This window comes from Leptonychotes weddellii, chromosome 15 (genome assembly GCF_054177405.1).
Source record: "Leptonychotes weddellii isolate Sample4059 chromosome 15, ASM5417740v2, whole genome shotgun sequence".
Lineage (NCBI taxonomy): Eukaryota > Metazoa > Chordata > Mammalia > Carnivora > Phocidae > Leptonychotes > Leptonychotes weddellii.
Window position 1 is genome coordinate 30,266,952 of NC_138383.1, and position 20,743 is coordinate 30,287,694.

At 36.1% G+C, this 20,743-nt stretch overlaps 1 protein-coding gene across 1 annotated transcript in view; it reads right to left on the bottom strand.

The window, feature by feature from the left end:
- BCAS3 (BCAS3 microtubule associated cell migration factor) overlaps positions 1-20,743 on the bottom strand; it is a gene marked incomplete at its 5' end in the record, with an annotated part of 537,991 nt that overhangs the window by 415,017 nt on the left and 102,231 nt on the right. The window contains 2 exons of the mRNA XM_081805976.1: positions 671-754; positions 7,035-7,111. Of these exons, the coding sequence (XP_081662102.1) occupies positions 671-754; positions 7,035-7,111 (161 nt within the window). The remainder of the gene's footprint in view (positions 1-670; positions 755-7,034; positions 7,112-20,743) is intronic.

A 20,743-nucleotide genomic window follows, 5' to 3' on the forward strand; every position in this document is an offset into this window, starting at 1 on the left:
AAGACTGTTGAATCTCAGATCTGTACCTCTGAAACAAATAATGCAATATATGTTAAGAAAAAAAAAAGAAGAAGAAGGTAGCGGGAGGGGAAGAATGAAGCGGGGGAAATTGGAGGGGTGGACGAACCATGAGAGACGATGGACTCTGAAAAACAAACTGAGGGTTCTAGAGGGGAGGGGGGTGGGAGGAGGGGTTGGCCTGGTGGTGGGTATTGAGGAGGGCACGTTCTGCATGGAGCACTGGGTGTTATGCACAAACAATGAATCATGGAACACTTCATCTAGAACTAATGATGTAATGTATGGGGATTAACATAAGAATAAAAAAAATGCAGAATAAAAAAAAAAACATACAAAGCTTCTTTCAAAAGTCTTATTAATTAGATAAAAGACCTCAACCAAGCTAACAGACTTACATATTTAAAATTGGATGAATACAAACCCTACAATCATTGCAACAGAAAATAATATATTATTTATGAACCTCAAGAGATTAAATACCTAATCATTTCATCAGCAATCCTCATGAGTGGCAAAATAATTCTGACTTACTTAAGTGTATTCCGCACTGCTGAATGAAAAGGGAAGGGGTCATTTCAACAGAACTCAGGAGAGAAACCTGATAGTTACTCCACAAAATCACAGCTCCCAGGGACTACTCGACACTTACTTTAGCAGCACTAATGACGGTGGCAGTGTAAGACTGAATGTTGTCTCCACAGGCTCCACCACGGGACTGATGACATCGGATCAGCTGGGAAACGAGAGATAGAGAAGCCAGAGAGTCATTTCTATTAAACTGTTTAACTCTACAGGCTATTAAGACAGAGTTTATTTACCGTGCAGAATGATGGCGGTGGGTGGGAATGTTTGTACAAGCGTTTCAGACAAACAGCTAAAAGCTCTGCTGAGACACTCCCCCCCCCCCACTTTTTATAATCTACTGGTGCCACTCAGGCAGTTTCATGCTCAAAATACAATTTTTAATTACAAGGTGAATAGTTTTTAAGAATTCATAAACTCTGAAAGGGTAATATTGGGGATCTGGCCGCCTTTCCACAAATAAATTTTAAAAACATAATCAAAGGATTTAGACTTGACTTCCTAACATTCAATATTTAACATGCTAGCAAATTGGAGGCTCTGTCCTCTTAATTCCTCCATAAAGACTGTAAAAGAAAACCAAAAAATAAAAAAAGAGAGAGAGACAAAAGAATTTGTCATATTTCCATTTTCAATTAACAGTGGAAAAGTGGCACAAATTATGCATAAATCAACCACGACACACAGTAGCTGTCCACTTCAGAGGGCTTATTAGCATTACCATTAGAATGAAAAAGACATGCCCTTACTCATGACTGACATAAATAAATCAACCTGTCAATTTTCAAAGTGAATCACTAGTTTGATATGCACGACTGTCTCACGTGCTAAGTAACACACCAGAATTAAATCCTCCACTGCTCCTATACTTCCTAAGTTTAGGTTTTCTTTAAAAAAAAAACAAAAAACAAAAAACTTATTAGCCAGATTTTTACATTTAAAATTTTTTAAAAATAAAATGACAATAATAGAGTACTAGAACAGCTCCACATCATGTTACGAATTATTTTAAAGGCCTACAGAATTCAGATAGAATCTACCTCTTTCAAAACATAAAAACAAAAAATGCTTATATAATTTAAAACATGACCATCTGATAAACATTAATACATAATTTTTTTGTACTTTTATTCTAAAATCAAAATTTTGGGGGCTCCTGGGTGGCTCAGTCAGTTAAGTGTCTGCCTTCAGCTTGGGTCATGATCCTGGAGTCCCAGGATCAAGCCCCACATCAGGCTCCCTGCTCAGCAGGGAGCCTGCTTCTCCCTCTGACCCTTCACCGTCTCATGCTCTCTCTCAAATAAATAAATAATCTTTAAAAAAAAAAAAGAAGAAGAAAATCAAAATTTTCTTCATCACTGACACTATTAAAAAACAATCCCTCAAAGCAATAACAGTATGTTAAAATGGAATATCTTTAAAAGTCTGATATGAGATGTCAATCTGGCACATGAAGCAGATTTCAAGGTCAGTAGTGAGGAATTTTCCAAATGACAGGTGACTGCAAATGTGGTTTCACATAGGGGAAAACAGAATTTGAAAGTGATCGCTTTAACTAATAAAAATACCTCTCACTCATTCAACTCATTCACTCATTCATTCATTCATTCGTTCATTCATAAATACATATTCAAAGAATTATGAAAGTTATCCTCTACTGCCTCCTGCCACATGTGCAAGGAAAAACAGTACCTTAGAAACACTACCATTTTTTTCTCTGCTTCACGAATAATCAGGAATAAATGTATGAAAGCAAGCAATACTATCACTTTTTCAATTCAACTAAAACTGAGTCAGCATTTCTACACAAACATAACTGAGTCCGAAATTTTTGTTTAAACTTTAGTCTTGTTAGAAATTACATTTGCATCCCAATTCATGAAAATTAAAGATAAATCAGAAATTTCTGTAGTGCAAACCTCTATAAAATGAACTAATTTCCAGAAAATATAAGTTAAAAAGGCAACGTACAAAAGAGTACATGTGTTATATTATCTTCTGGAAAGAAAGGGAAATATAAATATATATATAACATAATGAAATATATAAGCATGTAAATAAAACATAAATATAAAAAGATTATTTAAAAATTATTTAAGGGGTACCTAGGTGGCTCATTCAGTTAAGCATCAGACTCCTGGTTTCAGCTCAGGTCATGATCTCAGGGTCCTGAGATCGAGCCCCGCATCAGGCTCCGTTCTCAGTGTGGAGTCTGCTTGTCCCTCCCCCTCTGCTCCTCCCCCTTCTCTCTCTCCCTCTCTCTCTCCCATAAATAAATAAAATCTTAAAAAATTATATATCAAATGAAAGCTGTAAAAACAATGAAGGAAGGCATAAAGGGAGAGATAAAGGACAAACTAATCAAAATAATATACGGACACAGTATTTGACTGTACATCTTCAGTTTTAGGCAGAATGGGAATGGACAGAATTGCAAGAAAATCCTGAACTCTTTTTATTTGGTTTGATATTTGTAGTGGTGTGAGCAAGCAATTCTGGGATTACTTTTTCCATTATAGGATTCAACAAATGAAGTAAATGTGCTGATTACAGAGTCTCCCATGCAAAACAAGGGACATATAAATAGGAGATGGAGGATGAAACGCAAGAATCCTATGGAAATACCAATGCGTACTCTTCATTTCCAAAAAATGTGTGTAAGTGCACAAGTATGTGTTATATGTATATTTGCCAATTTATGTACATATAGAAGTATGTGTATGTATGTAATAATGCAGTGTTTCCAAACTTTGTCCACTGAAAGTGTCTAGAAGCAAAAACAGCCCCATAACAATGAGCACACCTACTGGGCAAAGCTTAGTATCTAAAGCCATGGCCCATTAAAAGGAACAGGGGAATCAGAAGTAGCAGATTCCAGGGCTGAGACAGGACAGATACTAGATGAACCTGAACTTACGATAGCAAATAAGGAAACAGAAAAAAAGTTTAAGTAAAAAATTGATGAAGGCATGTCACTGTTACAAGAACCAGCCTAAAGGGCTCTCCTTGGTCAACTATGGGACAGTTTGAAAGCCACAATAATTAAGGACAAAAACATTACAAACCATTAAGAAATAGGAACCCAGGAGTCCATGGAAAATACAAACACAGAAAGACAGAGAAAGGAAAGTTCTTGATTACAACAGAAAGTCAAGTGCCTACTGGTTATGCGGAGAGTGAAGGTGAAAACCATTATTTTGCAATCCTCATAGTAAAGATTAGCTCAGGTAAGAATCATCAACGGATGCTAAAATTAGGCTAAAATTTTGATGAAAAGCAGGATATATTCATGGTCTTTCCATATTACCTATTAGTTACAAGGGAAAAAATAGGGATTATTCATTTCAGAAACTGGACAAAATCTTGACAAAATTAGTATCACCAATAAAGGACAAATATATATCATGTGCCTCCATCTATTATACTACGAGAAATACAGAACAATATTCTTGTAGTATTCTAGCCAAAAATATATAACCTGAATATAATCAAGAGAAAACATAAAAAAAAAAAAATCAAACTAAAAATCATTCTATTAAAAAAAGGGGGGAGAGGTAAAGGGTAGTGGTAGGGCGCTGTATTCTGCAAAATCATTGATGCTGTAAAAGACAAAGAAAGACTGAAATCTTCCATATTAAAAGAATCTAAGGGGACATCCCAACAAAATATAATACCTGATCCTAGACTGGATCCTGCACTACAAAAAAAAAAATTTCTACAAATGATATGATAGGGTTAACTGATAAAATTGGAATACGGTTGGTAAATTAGATAAAAGTATTTTTTGAAGATTAAATTGGCTGATAACTTAAGTATTTAGGGGTAATGTGATATATGCAACTTACTCTGAAATAATTAATAGGAGGTCAATTTGAGTAAAAGGTTCATGAGTGTGCTTTGTGTTATTTGTACTGTATTTATTCTTAGAACTTTTCTGTAACCTTTCCTAGTTAAAAGTACATCTAAAGAGAGGCACTGAAAAACAAACCCCTTAAAAATAGAGCTACCCTATGACCCAGCAATTGCACTACTGGATATTTACCCCAAAGATACAAATGTAGTGATCCGAAGGGGTACCTGCACCCCAATGTTTACAGCAGCAATGTCCACAATAACCAAACTATGGAAAGAACCCAGATGTCCATCAACAGATGAATGGATAAGGATGTGGTGTATATATATACACACACAACAGAATAGTACTCAACCATTAAAAAAAATGAAATCTTGCCATTTGCAATGACATGGATGGAACTAGAGGGTATTATGCTAAGCGAAATAAGTCAATCAGAGAAAGACAATTATCATATGACCTCACTCATTTGTGAAATTTAAGAAATAAAACAGAGGATCATAGGGGAAGAGAGGAAAAAATAAAACAAGATGAAATCAGAAAGGGAGACAAACCGTAAGAGACTCTTAATCATAGGAAACAAACTGAGGATTGCTGGAGGGGAGGGGCATGTGGGGATGGGGTAACTGGGTGATGGACATTAAGGAGGGTACTTGATGTAATGAGCACTGGGTATTATATACAACTGATGAATCACTGAACTCTACCTCTAAAACTAATAATACATTATATGTTAATTAATTGAATTTAAATTTTAAAAATTAATTAAAAAACACAATCAGTATATATGGCCTCTCGCTTAAAATTTTAGTCAAAGACATTTTCATTGAAAGAGATTGTTACTCCAAAATTCAATTAAATTTTGCAATTCCACACTCAGCCCAAAAACCAAAACAATCAGAAACTGTTACCAAAGCAATCAGAAACTGTTAATAAATACTAGCATTTATGTAAATACTATGGAAAGACATTTATCTGAAAATATTTCTTTCAAAGGATGGTACAGTAATCTGATTAGCAAACTCCTTGTGAACGCCATTACACTTTCTGGTCTCTGTATGTAATGCTAGATATTACTGACACTTATCTCAACAAAGGCAAGACAACTGGCACACACCCAGGTATGCATCTATAAAGGGAGTTCTTTCTGCTAGAAAACAATATATAACTATTTGCATCACACCTACAATTCTAAAGGGGTAGTTTCCCACATGTGAGAATACATCTACAAGAGCCAAAGGACAATTTATACATCTTCTTTTCGGATGTCTCCAGCACTCAAGGAAATATATTACAGATAAAAACATTAGAAGACACCATTATGTCACCACATTGAATTGTATGCCCCTTGTCTTGTTTGAAAAGAGTAATTTGAAAAGAGCTATTTTTATGAGATATATAGAAAATCAAGAGAAAAAACAGAATGGAGCATAAATACGGCATTCAGTAAGATGCAAAATACCTATCTGTAGCAAAGAGAATTTCGGAAAAAGTATCAAGGAATTCATCAACAAAAATAACTTTCTTCAGTAGTTTCTTGATTTTGTGAATTCCAGAGACTAAAGATTTACATGCTCTGTGGTTTTTCCAAATAATTATTGTACTTGCCATATTGAGACTTGTGTCAAGAACTCAATAAATATTATTTCCTATTATTCTTAATATATAATAGCTACATAAGGAAGCTAAAATGAAACAAAAAACAACAATCTTCTCTGAAGTCTAATATTTTTTAGATTTCATTCTATATTCACATGCAGAGTACAACATGGCATAAAAAAGATTTCACTTTTTCTTTCTGAAAATTCAAATTTGTCTTTGGCTTTAAATTGGACATAAAAAAAACTCTTCAATGTATAAATATAATATCTTCATTTACTATTATAACCTTAATAGACAAATGAAATTGATAAGTAACCAGAAAACTCAACAAAATGTGATCACCTGTGATTTAATTACTAAGACAAATGGCTGAACCCTTGTTTAGATTTAGCTGCAGACACATAAAGTCAATTAAATTATTCTATGGCTCGGTTCCCAATCTACCAATAAAAACAAAAGTCATTCCTGCCTCCTGATCTCTAGCTCCACAGAAACTACTAAGGTAATATCAATGCTGTGCCTAAGATTAATGGAATAAAGCTCTCTCTATAAATCTAAGCTTAGAAAATTAAGGTTGAGCCCAAATACTGATCCTAAGCAATAAGGGAGATAGGATAATTACTGGGTGCCCAATTAAAATCAAAACCAGGAGCACCTGAGTGGCTCAGTCGTTAAGCGTCTGCCTTCAGCTCAGGTCATGATCCCAGAGTCCTGGGATCGAGCCCTGTATCGGGCTCTCTGCTCAGCGGGAAGCCTGCTTCTCCCTCTCACACTCCACCTGCTTGTGTTCCCTCTCCCGCTGTCTCTCTCTGTCAAATAAATAAATAAAATCTTTAATAAAAATAAATAAAATCAAAACCAAACCAAAGAAAATAAACTAGTAAGTTAAATATTCATTATTGGTTGGTAATCACCTTTGGAAAATTCTTCAACACTTGCTCCATTACAAATAATCCAAACATGAGCCATGCCTTACCTTGTTTTCTGCATAAGCAAGCCATCGGCTCCCAAGAGCAATAGGATTCATGTTGGGCCCTGGACAAGGATAGCAGCCTGAAAAATTTGAAATGGCAATATTGAGATATTTAATAAATTTTCTGTTGGTGCATCATATTTTGATGCCATAAAAACAAAACAGCCAAATGGTTTTATTTTTTCAAGTCTCACATAAAATTCCCATAAAACCAGTCATTATTTTAATAGCTAAGTGAAGTTCTTTTTTTTCTCCTCTACAGTTTCCTTTTGGTTTGATGCTGTTCCAATAAGAAACAAATCTGGGAAGAACCGGTAATAACTTTTAGCAAAAACTGGGTATTTTATACAGTTATTCCTAGAACAAGAAAGAGAAGCTAAAAGGAAACAAAGTTTATAAGTCAAGCGATAGTATTGAGAGGAAAGAGAAAGGATACAATTTGTCAGGAATTTAAAGGCAAAAGATAACAAAGACATACATCTAAAAGGAAATGATACACTGGTGGGAAGAGAAAAACAAAACAAGTACTGAAGTAAGGCACCAATGAAGCAAAGTAATTCACAGAGTGCCTCCATAGAAAGATGATGGAAAACTAATGTACATACTCCTATGTATTTACATTAAGCACTCAATTTCATTCTTCTTGTTTTCATTTCAGTCCAGCCAATAACAAGCTAGTAGGAAGGATTGTTTTGTGGTTCTCTCCTTTCAAGAATAAATCAGTCATGACAGTGAACACCTTCGATGCATGGAAACTCCAATACAATCTTCCTGAACTCTACTAACCAAGGCACAACACGATTCAGTCAAGTAAGTGATGTCTGTCATCCTAGAGCCTCTCCCCTCCCCTCCTGGCCAAGCCAATAAGGTCTCTGAGTCTAATGCCCTCATCTGTCAACTACACAAAATAATATTCCACTGTCTCACAAAGCTTTAGAGGGACTACTCAAAGGCAACTACAGAATCAGACAATCAGATAAAAAGCCTAACGTAAAGAACTGGTTTATCATTCCACAAGTATCTGGTTAATATTTTTACAAATGTTTTCTTCTAAAAGGTACACTAGAGGATCAAACTGAAGTATTTCGTCTAAAAGGTACACTAGAGGATCAAACTGATCTAGTTCACAGTTTATGTCCCAATTTGGAATCTAAGTTTATACAATCATGAGACAGACAAGATTCCATACAATAATCTTTTCTTCCTGTAGCAAAATAGACAAATTACATGAATCATATGAGCATAATAGCAAAAAAATAGCATGACCTGAATTGTAAACTGTACACCTGACAATTCCCTACACAGCAGAAAGTCCCAGTCTATGTTACTGATCCTAAGAGATATAGAGTTACCAATATATGATCATGTTTTATGCAAAAGCATACTTAATAATGAGAAAAAGAACAATAATGAACTACTTTAAGATTTACTTTCAATAACAAAAATAATTTATATGTTCTGTGATATATTATTTTTAAATTTATTTGGTCTTCCTCCCACTTGATTAAAGGGTATGTAAGAATTTGTTGTGTTCAATGCTGAATCTCCACTGCCTAGAATAATACCTGAACACAGCTTAATAAATATATTCGAACAAATTTGCACCTAAATGAAAGCATGTTTATATGACCCTGGCAAAAAAGTCATCTACATAAAAAAACTTTTCAAATACTCAAATAGTGTGCTGACCTAAAAGTCAGATCTTTCATTTTAAACTATTTTTTAAAAAATAGGAATCTTTTTAAAAAAAATAGGTATCTTTCTTAAACTTGTATCTCATGTTGGGTCACCTGGGTGGCTCAGACGGTTAAGCTTCTGCCTTCAGCTCAGGTCATGATCTCAGGGTCCTGGGATCGAGCCCCGCATCAGGCTCCCTGCTCAGTGGGGAGTCTGCTTCTCTCTCCCTCTCCCTTCGTCCCTCCCCACTGCTCCTTCTCTCTCTCTCAAATAAATAAATGAAATCTTAAAAAAAAAAATAAAAAGCCATGTATCACATGTTTTCTGATTCAGAAAGCCTTGTGTGTAGCAATGTTTGGCATCCTAAAATGCTAGTGTCATGGTGTTCACGGGCACTAAAGAAGCACACACTGCTGCTGCGTCCCTCACACAGTAGTTTTCTTTCTTTTTTTTTTTTTTTTTGGCTTTTCTACATTTTAATTTTATTTTTTAAGATAATACCATAGAGAAATGCAACTGTTTTTTTCCTTACAGCATTTTTTAATTTAAATTCAATTAGCCAACATGTAGTCCATCATTAGTTTTGATATAATGTTCAATGATTCATCAGTTATGCATAACACCCACACAGTTTTCATTTGAGCTCCTTCAATCGCCATCTATTTTGAGTTTTCCTTTTTTTTTTAAAGATCTTATTTATTTATTTATTTATTTATTTATTTATTTATTTATTTATTTGACTGAGAGAGACAAAGTGAGAGAGGGAACACAAGCAGGGGGAGTGAGAGAGGGAGAAGCAGGCTTCCTGACGAGCAGGGAGTCCGATGCGGGGCTCGACCCCAGGACCCTGGGACCATGACCTGAGCCGAAGGCAGACGCTTAACCAACTAAGCCACCCAGGTGCCCCAAGTCTTCCTTTTTAAAGAAGATAAAGAACTTCTAAAGAAGATAATGGCCCTAAGAAAAAGTCCGTATGTCATATGAAATACAAGGTATGAGCTTTCTAATTTTTTACTCATCTTTTAAAAAAAAAACCTTTTTGTTTATTTCAGGGTTTAAAGGGTTCTGTTTGGGATGTTTTGGGTTTTGGGAAAACTGACCTCTAGGTAACTTCGATATTACTATACCCACTGATGCACATTATGGACACATATTATGGACACATACAAAGAATAAAGGCACACTTAAATAGTGCAAAGACAATACACTCCAACATATGTTGTACAGTATTTACATAGATTTTATTATTACACTCCCACTGAGTAACCTAATTCATACAAATATTCCATAGATATTTTCAGAGCTGAAGAAATGCATATAAATATGGCCTATAAGAAAACTTCGCCCTTTTAAATATTTTTTTGGAAAATTTCCCCCTTTTAAAATGTCATGAAAAAAAGAACCAAATGAAAAACAGAAATAAATACTTGTGAACTGCAGCATTACATTAGAGGTAACTAATCTCCTAAACTTTAAAGTCAATATAATCTCTCAATCAATTCTGGTATTCATCTCATCTCAATAGATCTTAATAAGTATATTCTCCATTCCAAATACTAGAAGATAATACTAGAAGATACTAAGGAAAAATGTAGTTCACAATTCATTTCACTTTTTGAGTCTATGTTTTTCGAAACTCAGTGGACCTCAAGAATTATAGTGTATTGGAATGAAAGCAAATTGTTTTTCTGCTCTCCAAAAAACATTTTACAGCTGGAATCAGCAGACCATCAGCCACTCAGCACTATCCCAACTTTATAAGCATGACTCCTTTAAAAATTAACCATTGCCTCCAGCTAAACTTTGAAAACAAGGAGGGGGGAAAAAACCCAAATCCCTATAATACTAGGACTTAATTCTAACATGTTTACAATGTTTGTGAACAAAGTAAGAGAGGTGGATATTAAAAAACAAAACAGAACAAAAAAACCCCTGAGATTTCCAAATTTAAATACAGGTAAGATCCAAGAATGGCACACTCAATGAAGATTCCTCCCTTACCACAGAAATATTTTAAAAGGCACAAGAGACTGATGTAATTTTTGATGGCATCCTCCCTTAATGTTGGTCCCTAGCGGGGAGGTGACCTGACCCTATTTTGAAAAACAAAGGATTCAACTACTCTCTGTAATACTCTGCCTAATTTTTCTTGGTAAAGATGACTCAAAAGGTTTCAGACTGTTTTGAAAAAACAGATGTCTATATTTATGGTCATCTGACTCTCAAAAAGGGTAGCAAGACAAGACAATGAGGAAAGAATAGGCTTGTCAACAAATGATGATGGGTCAACTGCATATCCATATGCTAAAGAATATAACCCTGACCTCACACTGCATACAAAAATTAACTTGAAATGAAATCAGACTTAAATGAAAAAGTTAAAAGTCCTGCTCTCTTCCCCAGCACGACCTGCAGAGGTGGCAGCCATTTCCTACTTGGCAACATGGCCACCCTCAGACCTCTGGGGAAGCCCAGTTATTATTAAAAAGAGGACCAAGCAGTTCATCCGGCACCAGTCAGACCAATATGTCAAAATTAACTCAACTGTTGGAAACCCAGAGGCACTGACAACAGGGTGCACAGAAGATTCAAGGGCCAGATCTTGATGCCCAACAATGATAATGCAAGCAACAGGAAAACAAAGCACATGCTGCCCCAGTGTCTTCTGAAGTTCCTAGTCCACAATGTCAAGTGCAACAAACCTTACTGTGCAGAGATGGCTCACAACGTCTCCTCCAAGAACTACAAAGCCCCAGGGAAAGAGCAGCCCAGCTGGCCATCAGTCACCAATCCCAATGCCATGCTGCGCATCCAAGAAAATGAACAGACAGCTTATGTGCACATTGTATTTGTATTAAAAATAAATAAATAAATAAAACTATCAAAAAATGTTAAAGTACTAACCTCTTGGAACAAAACATAGTGGTAAATCTTCATACCCTGAGATTAAGCAATGCTTCCTTAGATATGACACCAAAAGTGTAAGTGATAAAAGAAAAAATAGATAGGGGCGCCTCGATGGCTCAGTGAGTTAAGTGGCTGCCTTCAGCTCAGGTCATGATCCCAAAGTCCTGGGATCGAGCCCTGCTTGGGGCTCCCTGCTCAGAGGCGAGTCTGCTTCTCCCTCTCCCTCTGCCCCTCCCCCCCATTCCTGCTCTCTCTCTCTCTTTCTCTCTCAAATAAATAAAATCTTTAAAAAAAAAAGAAAATAGATAAATTGGACTTCGTAAAACTAACACGTTTGTGCTTCAAAGGACATAACTAAGAAAGAAAAAACAGAATGGAGTTTTATAAAACATATGTCTGATAACTGACTTGTATCCAAAATATAAACAGAACTATTACAACTCAAAAAAGAAAACACAAATAACTCATAAATTTTAACAAAGAAGATATATGCTAGTGAATGAACACGTGAAAACATGCTCACTATCATTAGCCATCAGGGAAATGCAAAGCAAAGGTATAATCAGATACCATTTCATGAGACATCAATAGGATGACTATAGTCAAAGAAAGGTCGTAACAATCAACAGTGGGAATGTGGAGAAATTGGAACTTTCATACACTGCAGGTGGGAATGTAAAATGCAGTCACTCTGCCTGGCAGCTCTTCAAATAGTTAACGATAGAATTACCATATGACTCAGCAATTCAACTCCTAGGTGCATACTCAAGAGAAATGAAAACATATGTCCACACAAATACTTATACCCAGGAGAACTGAAAATACAGTTGACCCTTGAACAACATGAGTTAGAACTACACATGTCCACTTATACATGGGTTTTTTATAAAACAGTACTGTAGATATATCTTCTCTTCCTTATGATTTTCATACTAACATTTTATTTTCTCTAACTTAATTATAAGAACATAGTATATAATATATATGTCATACAAAACATGTATTAATTGACTGTTTATGTTATTGATAAGGTTTCTGGTTAACAGCAGGCTAAGTTTTTGGAGAGTCAAAAGTTATATGCAAATTTTTGACCGTGCATGCATTTGGCACCCCTAACCCCCACGCTGTTCAAGGGTCAACTGCATATGTCCCCACAAAAAAACTTTCATTCGTGAAAGCATTATTCATAATAGCCCAAAAGTGGAAACAAACTAAACACCCATCCCCTGATGAATAGATAAATGTGGTATTACCCATACAATTAAATATTATTCAGCAATAAAAAAAAATGAAGAATAATGTTCCATTGTCTGGATATACCATAGTTTATTTAACCATTCACCCACTGCTGGACATCTTGATTGCAGTGTGAATAAAGCTGCAATAAACAACTGGGTACAAGTTTTTAAGTGGACAACCATTTAAAATTCCTTTGGGTAAATACCAAAGAGTGTGATTGCTAGATTGTATGGTAAGAGTATGCCTAGTTTTGTAAGAAACTGCTGAACTGTCCTCCGAAATGGCTGTATCATTTTGCATTCCCACCAGTAATGTATGGGAGTTCCTGTTGCTCCACATCTTTGTCAGCATTTGGTGTTGTCAGTGTTCTACATTTTGGCCAGTCTCATGGGCATGTGGTGGTATCTCAATGTTTTAATTTGAATTTCTCTGATAACATATGATGTGGAGCATCTGCTCATATGCTTATTTGCCATCTGTATTATCTTCTTTGGTGAGCTATTAGGATTTTTGGCACATTTTTTAACTGGGCGGTTTCTTTTCTTCTTCTTGAGTTTTAAGCATTCTCTGTATATTTTGAATAACAGTCCTTTATTGGATGTGTCCTTTACGAAGACTTTCTCCTAGTCTGTGGCTTGTCCTCTCATTCTTTTGATAGTGTCTTTTGCAGAGCATAAGTTTTTAATTTTAATGAATTCCACCTTATCAATTATATCTTTCATGAATTGTGCCTTTGGTGTTGTATCTAAAAAGCCATCACTATACACAAGGTCATTCAGGTGTTCCCTATGTTATCCTCTACAAATTTTATACTTTTGTGTATTACATTTAGGTCTGTGATCCACTTTTAGCTAATTTTTGCAAAGGATGTATAGTCTGTGTCTAGCTTCAGTTTTCCACACGGGAATGTACAGTTGTTCCAGTACCATTTGTTGAAGAGACTATCTTTGCTCCCTTGTACTACCTTTGCTCCTTTGTCAAAGATCTATTTCTGGGCTCTCTATTCTGTTCCATGATCTAATTGTATATTCTCTTGCCAGTACCACATTGTCTTGATTACTGTAGTCTGATAGTAGTAAATCTTGAAGTCAGGTAGCAACATGGCAGAAACTTGAATCATATTACTAAATAGAAGTCAATCTGAGAAGGCTACATACTATATGATTCCAACTGTATGACAGCCTAGGAAATGCAAAACCATGCAGATAACAAAAAGATCAGTGGATGCTGGGGGAATGGGGAGGGCAGAGATGAACAGGCAGAGCAGCGGGATTTTTAGGGCAGTGAAAATACTCTGTAATACAGATATTACAGTGATGGATATATGCCATCATATATTTATCAAAACCCACAGAAGGTATAAAACCAAGACTGAACCCTAAGGTAAACTATGAAGTCTGGTTGATAATGATGTGTCAATGTAGCAAATGTACCACTCTGGTGAGTAACACTGAAAATGGGGGAGGCTACGCACGTGTGGGGATGGTGAAATCTCTGTATCTTCTGTTCAATTTTGCTGTGTGCTTAAAACTGCTCTAAAAAAATAAGTCTTTAAAAAAAATTTTTTTAAGATTTGTTTATTTTAAAGAGAGAGAGAGTTGGGCAGGGGGCAATGGAAGAGGGAGAGAAGCAGACTTTCCATTGAGCATGGAGCCTGATACAAGGCTCAATCTCACCACCCTGAGATCATGACCTGAACCAAAACCAAGAGTCAGATGCTCAACCAACTAAGCCACCCAGGAGGCCCTAAAAAAATTTTTTTAAAAGAAGAACTGATAGGGGTGCCGGGGTGGCTCAGTCGTTAAGCATCTGCCTTAGGCTCAGGTCATGATCCCGGGGTCCTGGGATCAAGCCCTGCATCGGGCTCCCTGCTTGGTGGGAAGCCTGCTTCTCCCTCTCCCACTCCCCCTGCTGTGTTCCCTCTCTCACTGTCTCTCTCTCTGTCAAAAAATAAATAAAATAAAGAAGAACTGATAGATTCTACAACATAGATGAACTATGATTATCTATGTTCAGTAAAAGATACCAGTCACAAAAGACCACATATTCTATGAAGTCCAGAAAAAAACTATGAACACTCTCTCCAGAAAGACATATAAGCACATAAAATATTAAACATCACTTCAGGGATTTATTTGACTATCTTATAACTGATTAATGATCCTCTTAAAGTTCCATGAGCTTTCTGATTTATTTTTGCTTTATTTTTCATATACATAAACATATCATGAATTTTTTTAAAGATTTATTTATTTGAGAAAGAGAGACAGAGCGCATGGGGGAGGGGCAAAGGGAGAGAGAGCATCTCAAGCAGACTCCCCACTGGGCACAGAGCCCAATGCAGGGCTCGATCTCATGACCCTGAGATCATGAACTAAGCTGAAATCAAGAGTCGGACACTTAACCGACTGAGCCACGAAGGCGCCCCAACATATGAATTTAAGAGTACAGCCAGTGTGAGGTTCAGTGGGTAGGTTATTATGTGGTGAGGATAGGAAAATTATAAGTGATTTCACTGCACATATATTCACTGATTGTCCACTACGTACCAGGCACCTGCCCACGCCATGAAATATCGTGGCAATATACAGATGGGAACCCAAAAGAACAGGGATAGATTTGACTTTAACTTGAACTGGGCTCAGATCTCACATTAACCTGCCAATCTCTCCTAATAAATATTACAAATTTGCTTCTAAACATTTTAAAAAGGAAACCTCCTCTTTCCAAAACTAAAAATAATTTTGCATTTTTAAGATCCTTTAAATTACTTTCTTGTAATTGTTATCAATCATTAACGTAAATGAAGAACACACATAATAACACTAAGAAATAGCATTAGGATGGTAAGGAATTTTCCTTTTTGAAGTTAAAAACAGGCCACTGGAAAGAGTTACTCACTGCCTAATCCTTTGGTCTCTCCAGAGACTTCATATCTAACTTTCAATTTAAGCACACTGGAAATGACTGCTAATGACATCTATCGGTGTTTGTCTTTTGTTTTCTCCATCATACATGGGTTTTGAATTTCCACATCAGACAGCTGCTCAAGGCCACCGTTTCTACACAGGCGAATACAAAGGTGTCTCCTTTCTCATACTGGCTGCGTTCCCTTTCCAGTTCTCTGTCAGCTCTCTTTACCTGATCCTTCCACCCTTTGGCACAAATTCCCATGATGCTTTCTCTGATGGACACAGCTGTCTCTACTTATTTTACAGCCCCATCATTGTATTCATACATAACTGAGGCACTCACAATTGTATTACAAAAGAGCTTTTCAAACTACATTAGAAATCAAATGCCTGCACCATCAAAACAATATCTTCATTAAGTGGAGAATTTGTCATTCTGTGTGGGCTCTGGTCCTAATTCTTCAAGAACCAGGCACCAATCACTGGAGAAAAACTATGTGGCACAGGCAAATGGGCTACAACAAATGCTATTCTCAGTATGCCTACTGCCTCTGCAACATCTTTTTAGTGCCCCAGGCAAACTGGCTTATACACATGGGCTAGCCCAAATTCAGAGAAACACATAGAAACATGACTTGTTCCACCTGCTAAAAGTTTCAGTCTGTGTAAAGGAAGTGGGGGGCGGGGGGAGATGCTGTAATTAAAGAAAAAGAAGCTTCTTTCAAGTTAGGAAATGGCTCATTTGCTCCTTGATCTTAAATATTAGGCTACATGCAATTTTGTTCAATGTGTTGATATAAATCACTTTAGGTGAAGCTGTATCTCAGAGACAGAAAGCTAAATTCCTTCATACAAATATCTGCCAAATATCATCAATCTTACCAAGCCTATGTCACTCACATAAATCCAATCTCTAGGGTTTTCCAGTCAAGTAAAATAATATGTAACTAACAATGAGATACTTCTTAACAGACCCCACTATAGGTTGGGGTATTCAGAGATAAAGGGGTTGGGAAGAGCTGTTGTGGAATGCTACAAGAACATGAGGAGAGAAACCACAAACTTGTGTTGTTGTTATTGCTGTTGAGGCTTTCTCAACTCTGTTTTTATGTAAACTATATATTCAAGTATAATAGACATCCAGAAGCACCCACATCAACAAAGTGAACATATACATACATAAGCAGTACCGAAAACAAACAAACAAACAAAACCCCAGGACGTTATAGAATCCCAAAAGCTTTCTCTCATATACCTTTCCAGCCCTCTTCTCCCAAGGCTACGAACTACCCTGCCTTCTGACAACTATACTAAACATTTGTCCTCAAAAGACATCGCTGGGTTCTAATACACAGTTTATCACACTTATTTCCATCTTTTATCCCCAGAAATGATAGTTGTACTTTTATATTACCCCATTTTTCAACATTTTAAGTAACATACATTTCATATTTAATGAAATACACACTAAATAAATGTTATGGCATCCCCAAATCATGAGAGCCATTTTATAAATACTATACTGAAAGAAGAGGAGATAATCCTAATGGATCAGGAATTACTAAAAATTCACTTCTGGGGACCTCATGCCACTTGACCAGGACTTACTAATAAAACTGTATGGCACTTATAAAGCACCTGAGTGACACTCATAAAGCATCCTTCCAGATCTCTTCTTCTTATCATAAACAATTCACAGAATACAAGAGAGCTTAATACTTTAATAACACTTATTTCAACTATTCAGTGGGTTCAGCAATGCAGAGGGAAGCATTTAGGACTACATGACAAAGATGTCCCAAAGGGGGCGCCTGGGTGGCTCAGTCGATTAAGCGTCTGCCTTCGGCTCAGGCCATGATCTCAGGGTCCTGGGATGGAGCCCCACATTGAGCCCCCGCATTGGGCTCCCTGCTCAGCGGGGAGTCTGCTTCTCCCTCTTTCCCCTGCCCCTACTCATGTGCTCTCTCTCCCTCTCAAATAAAATAAATAAATAAATAAGATGCCCCAAAGGGTATCAACTAAAAAAGAAAGAACAAAGGCATTAAGAAAGAGACATAATGATTCACTCTCCCATTCATTTTTATCAAACTTCACTAATAGTTTGTACTTGCTAAAGTCTCATAAAACAGAAGCTCCTATTCCCAAAAGGGGAAACACTCCAGATACTGGAGAGATACTTAAGAGCTGATGACTACAAACATATAATTGTCAAATTTCAGATTTTCTGGATTTACTCCAAAACAACATGTAGGAGAAACTTCACTCATATATGCATACATATATTCACTTCTTTAAATATCCACCAAACACCATTAATTTCCAGCTCAGACCTATATATCATTTTTCCTGGAGCTCAGTACCGATCCTATATTAATAATTTTTTCCTCATCTGATGACTTTTAACAGAGTTGCACTACATTCTAAACCATTTTGGCTAACTAAACATCTTGGAAAAGTACCGCTGATGCTTTGAAACCAGAAAAGCATTGTGATAAATGTTTTTCATCTACAGCAAATTGAGTTTTATTCTTACAAGAAGCAAAAATAAAGATCAGTAATATTTTTAAGTTAGTTAGAACATAATGGATATATTATACTTTCCATGTGAACCTTACTTCCTTCATCCAAATCAAGCTAGATAACTTTGCTCTCAAGATCACTGACTAGTGGCAGAAACAGAACAAGTAAACAGAAAATGTGTACAATAACAGAGGCAAAGATTACATGTTATAAAAGTATTCCCAAAGGGTGTTAAGTAATAAAAGAGGTTTGTAATCAAATAAATATGGGAAATATACAAATGCAGTAAATAAATTTAAGCAGGTTAAAATGCTAGTCACCATTGCCATTTTCCAATAGAAGGCAGCGTTTCCTGAGTATATGTGACCAAGGTACCCTGATTCCCACAGCATGTTGAAGGTCTAGTGTTCTGCCAACAGACTTTGGGAACTGTTATCTTTGGGGACTTAAAAGAAGGCGAGGTTGTTTTTTTTTTTTTTTTTTTAAGATTTTATTTATTTATTTGACAGAGACACAGCAGAGGGAGTGTGAGAGGGAGAAGCAGGCTTCCCGCGGAGCAGGGAGCCCAATGTAGGGCTCAATCCCAGGACCTGGGATCATGACCTGAGCCGAAAGCACACACTTAACGACTTAGCCACCCAGGCACCCCAAGGCGAGGTTGTTTTAAGCTAAAAGTGTCAGGAAATAGTTCACATAAGAACTAATACAGACACTCAGCCGAGAAAGATATGCAGGATTAAGACATTATGGGACAGGAGGGTAATGGTGTAAAGGCCAGTTCAGACAGGAAAACAAAGTGACAGTGCACTTGCAAAGAAATGAGAATAATGAATGGGGTTCAAAGTAAATGTAGTGTAAACAGCATGAAAAGGAATTGTAGAAATAGTTTACAAGGATATTGGATATTGATAAAGAAGGTTTTTGTGTGTGAAAAACCTTGGTAGTTCGGATGGTAAGAAATGTCCATGATACATTTCCCTGTTGTCCCAGGACATTTCTAGTATACATGTTGACCAGACTTGATCAGTATTAAATTAAGTATGGCAGCTGTTCAAATCGAAAGACCTCAGTTTAGATGATAAATTATATATGGTCATTTGGAAATGATCTTTGGAAAGGTACAAATGAAAAAGTCTGTCCATGAATTGATAATTGTTGAAACTAGGTAAGTACGTGGTGGTTCATTATACTACTATTTTCTTTAAATAATGGTATGTACTTCCCAAAATTAAAAAAAAAAAATTCTTAAACGACATTCATAGGAGATGAAATAGTATTTCTATGGCATTAGTAATTTAATAAAACACAATATTTTCACATCACTCAATGTTTATCAAATAAGAAAAATCATTAAAAATCAAAAACACATTTTACCATTTTAAGGTGACTAAAATTCATCTTCTTTCTGTAAGAAACTGATAATTTCAAGCAAGAATGAAAACTAAGAATACATACTCTAGTCGCTCTTCTTTTGCTTAAAGATATTTTCATTCTTATTTCCACTATAAATGGTTTAATTGAGAAATTATAGTAAAATCTCAAGAATATATGAAATTTCCTTAATTTTGACAATGTGCCACTTTCTATACTGATTCTGCCAACTGATTCAAGAGTTTTATGTATTTGGGGTTTTTTTTGTCAGACAGAAAATCTGTAAGTTCACCCAAGTTAGAACATTCCACAAACAAAATTCTTCTATTGCAAAATCTCAAATTGCAAAATACTTCTCCAGAAAATTGGCAAATATTGTCAATGTACAAAAAACAAAGCTTTTTAAAAGATAAATTGTATTTATAGCCTACAGTATCATAGGTTTTTAAATTCTTATATGTAGGTCCTTATTCAAAGGGTTACATGCACCCCAATGTTTATAAGCAGCATTATCAACAATAGCCAAATTCTGGAAAGAGCCCAAATGTCCACTGACTGGTGAATGGATAAAAAGGATACACACACACACACACAGGAATATTACTCAGCCATCAAAAAGAATGAAATCTTGCCGTTTGCAATGACATGGATGGAGCTAGAAAGTATTATACTAAGTGAAATAAGTCAGAGAAAGACAAATACCATATGATTTCACTCGTGTACGGAATTTAAAAAACAAAACAGATGAACATGAGGCGGGGGCGGGGGGAGGCAAGCCAAAAAACAGACTCTTAACCATAGAAAACAAACTGATGGTTACTGGAGGAGAGGTGAGCAGGGGGACGGGTTAAATGGGTGATGGGTATTAAGGAGGGCACTTGTGATGAGCACTGGGTGTTGTATGTAAGTGATGAATCACTAGATTGTACATCTGAAACTAACACTACACTATGTTAACTAATTGGAATTTAAATTAAAAACTTGAAGAAAAATGAAACAAATATATTTCCATCACCTGTTAAATAACAGACACACATTAGCAGAAACAAATTTCACTCATTTGTAAGACGTATACAATTAAGGATA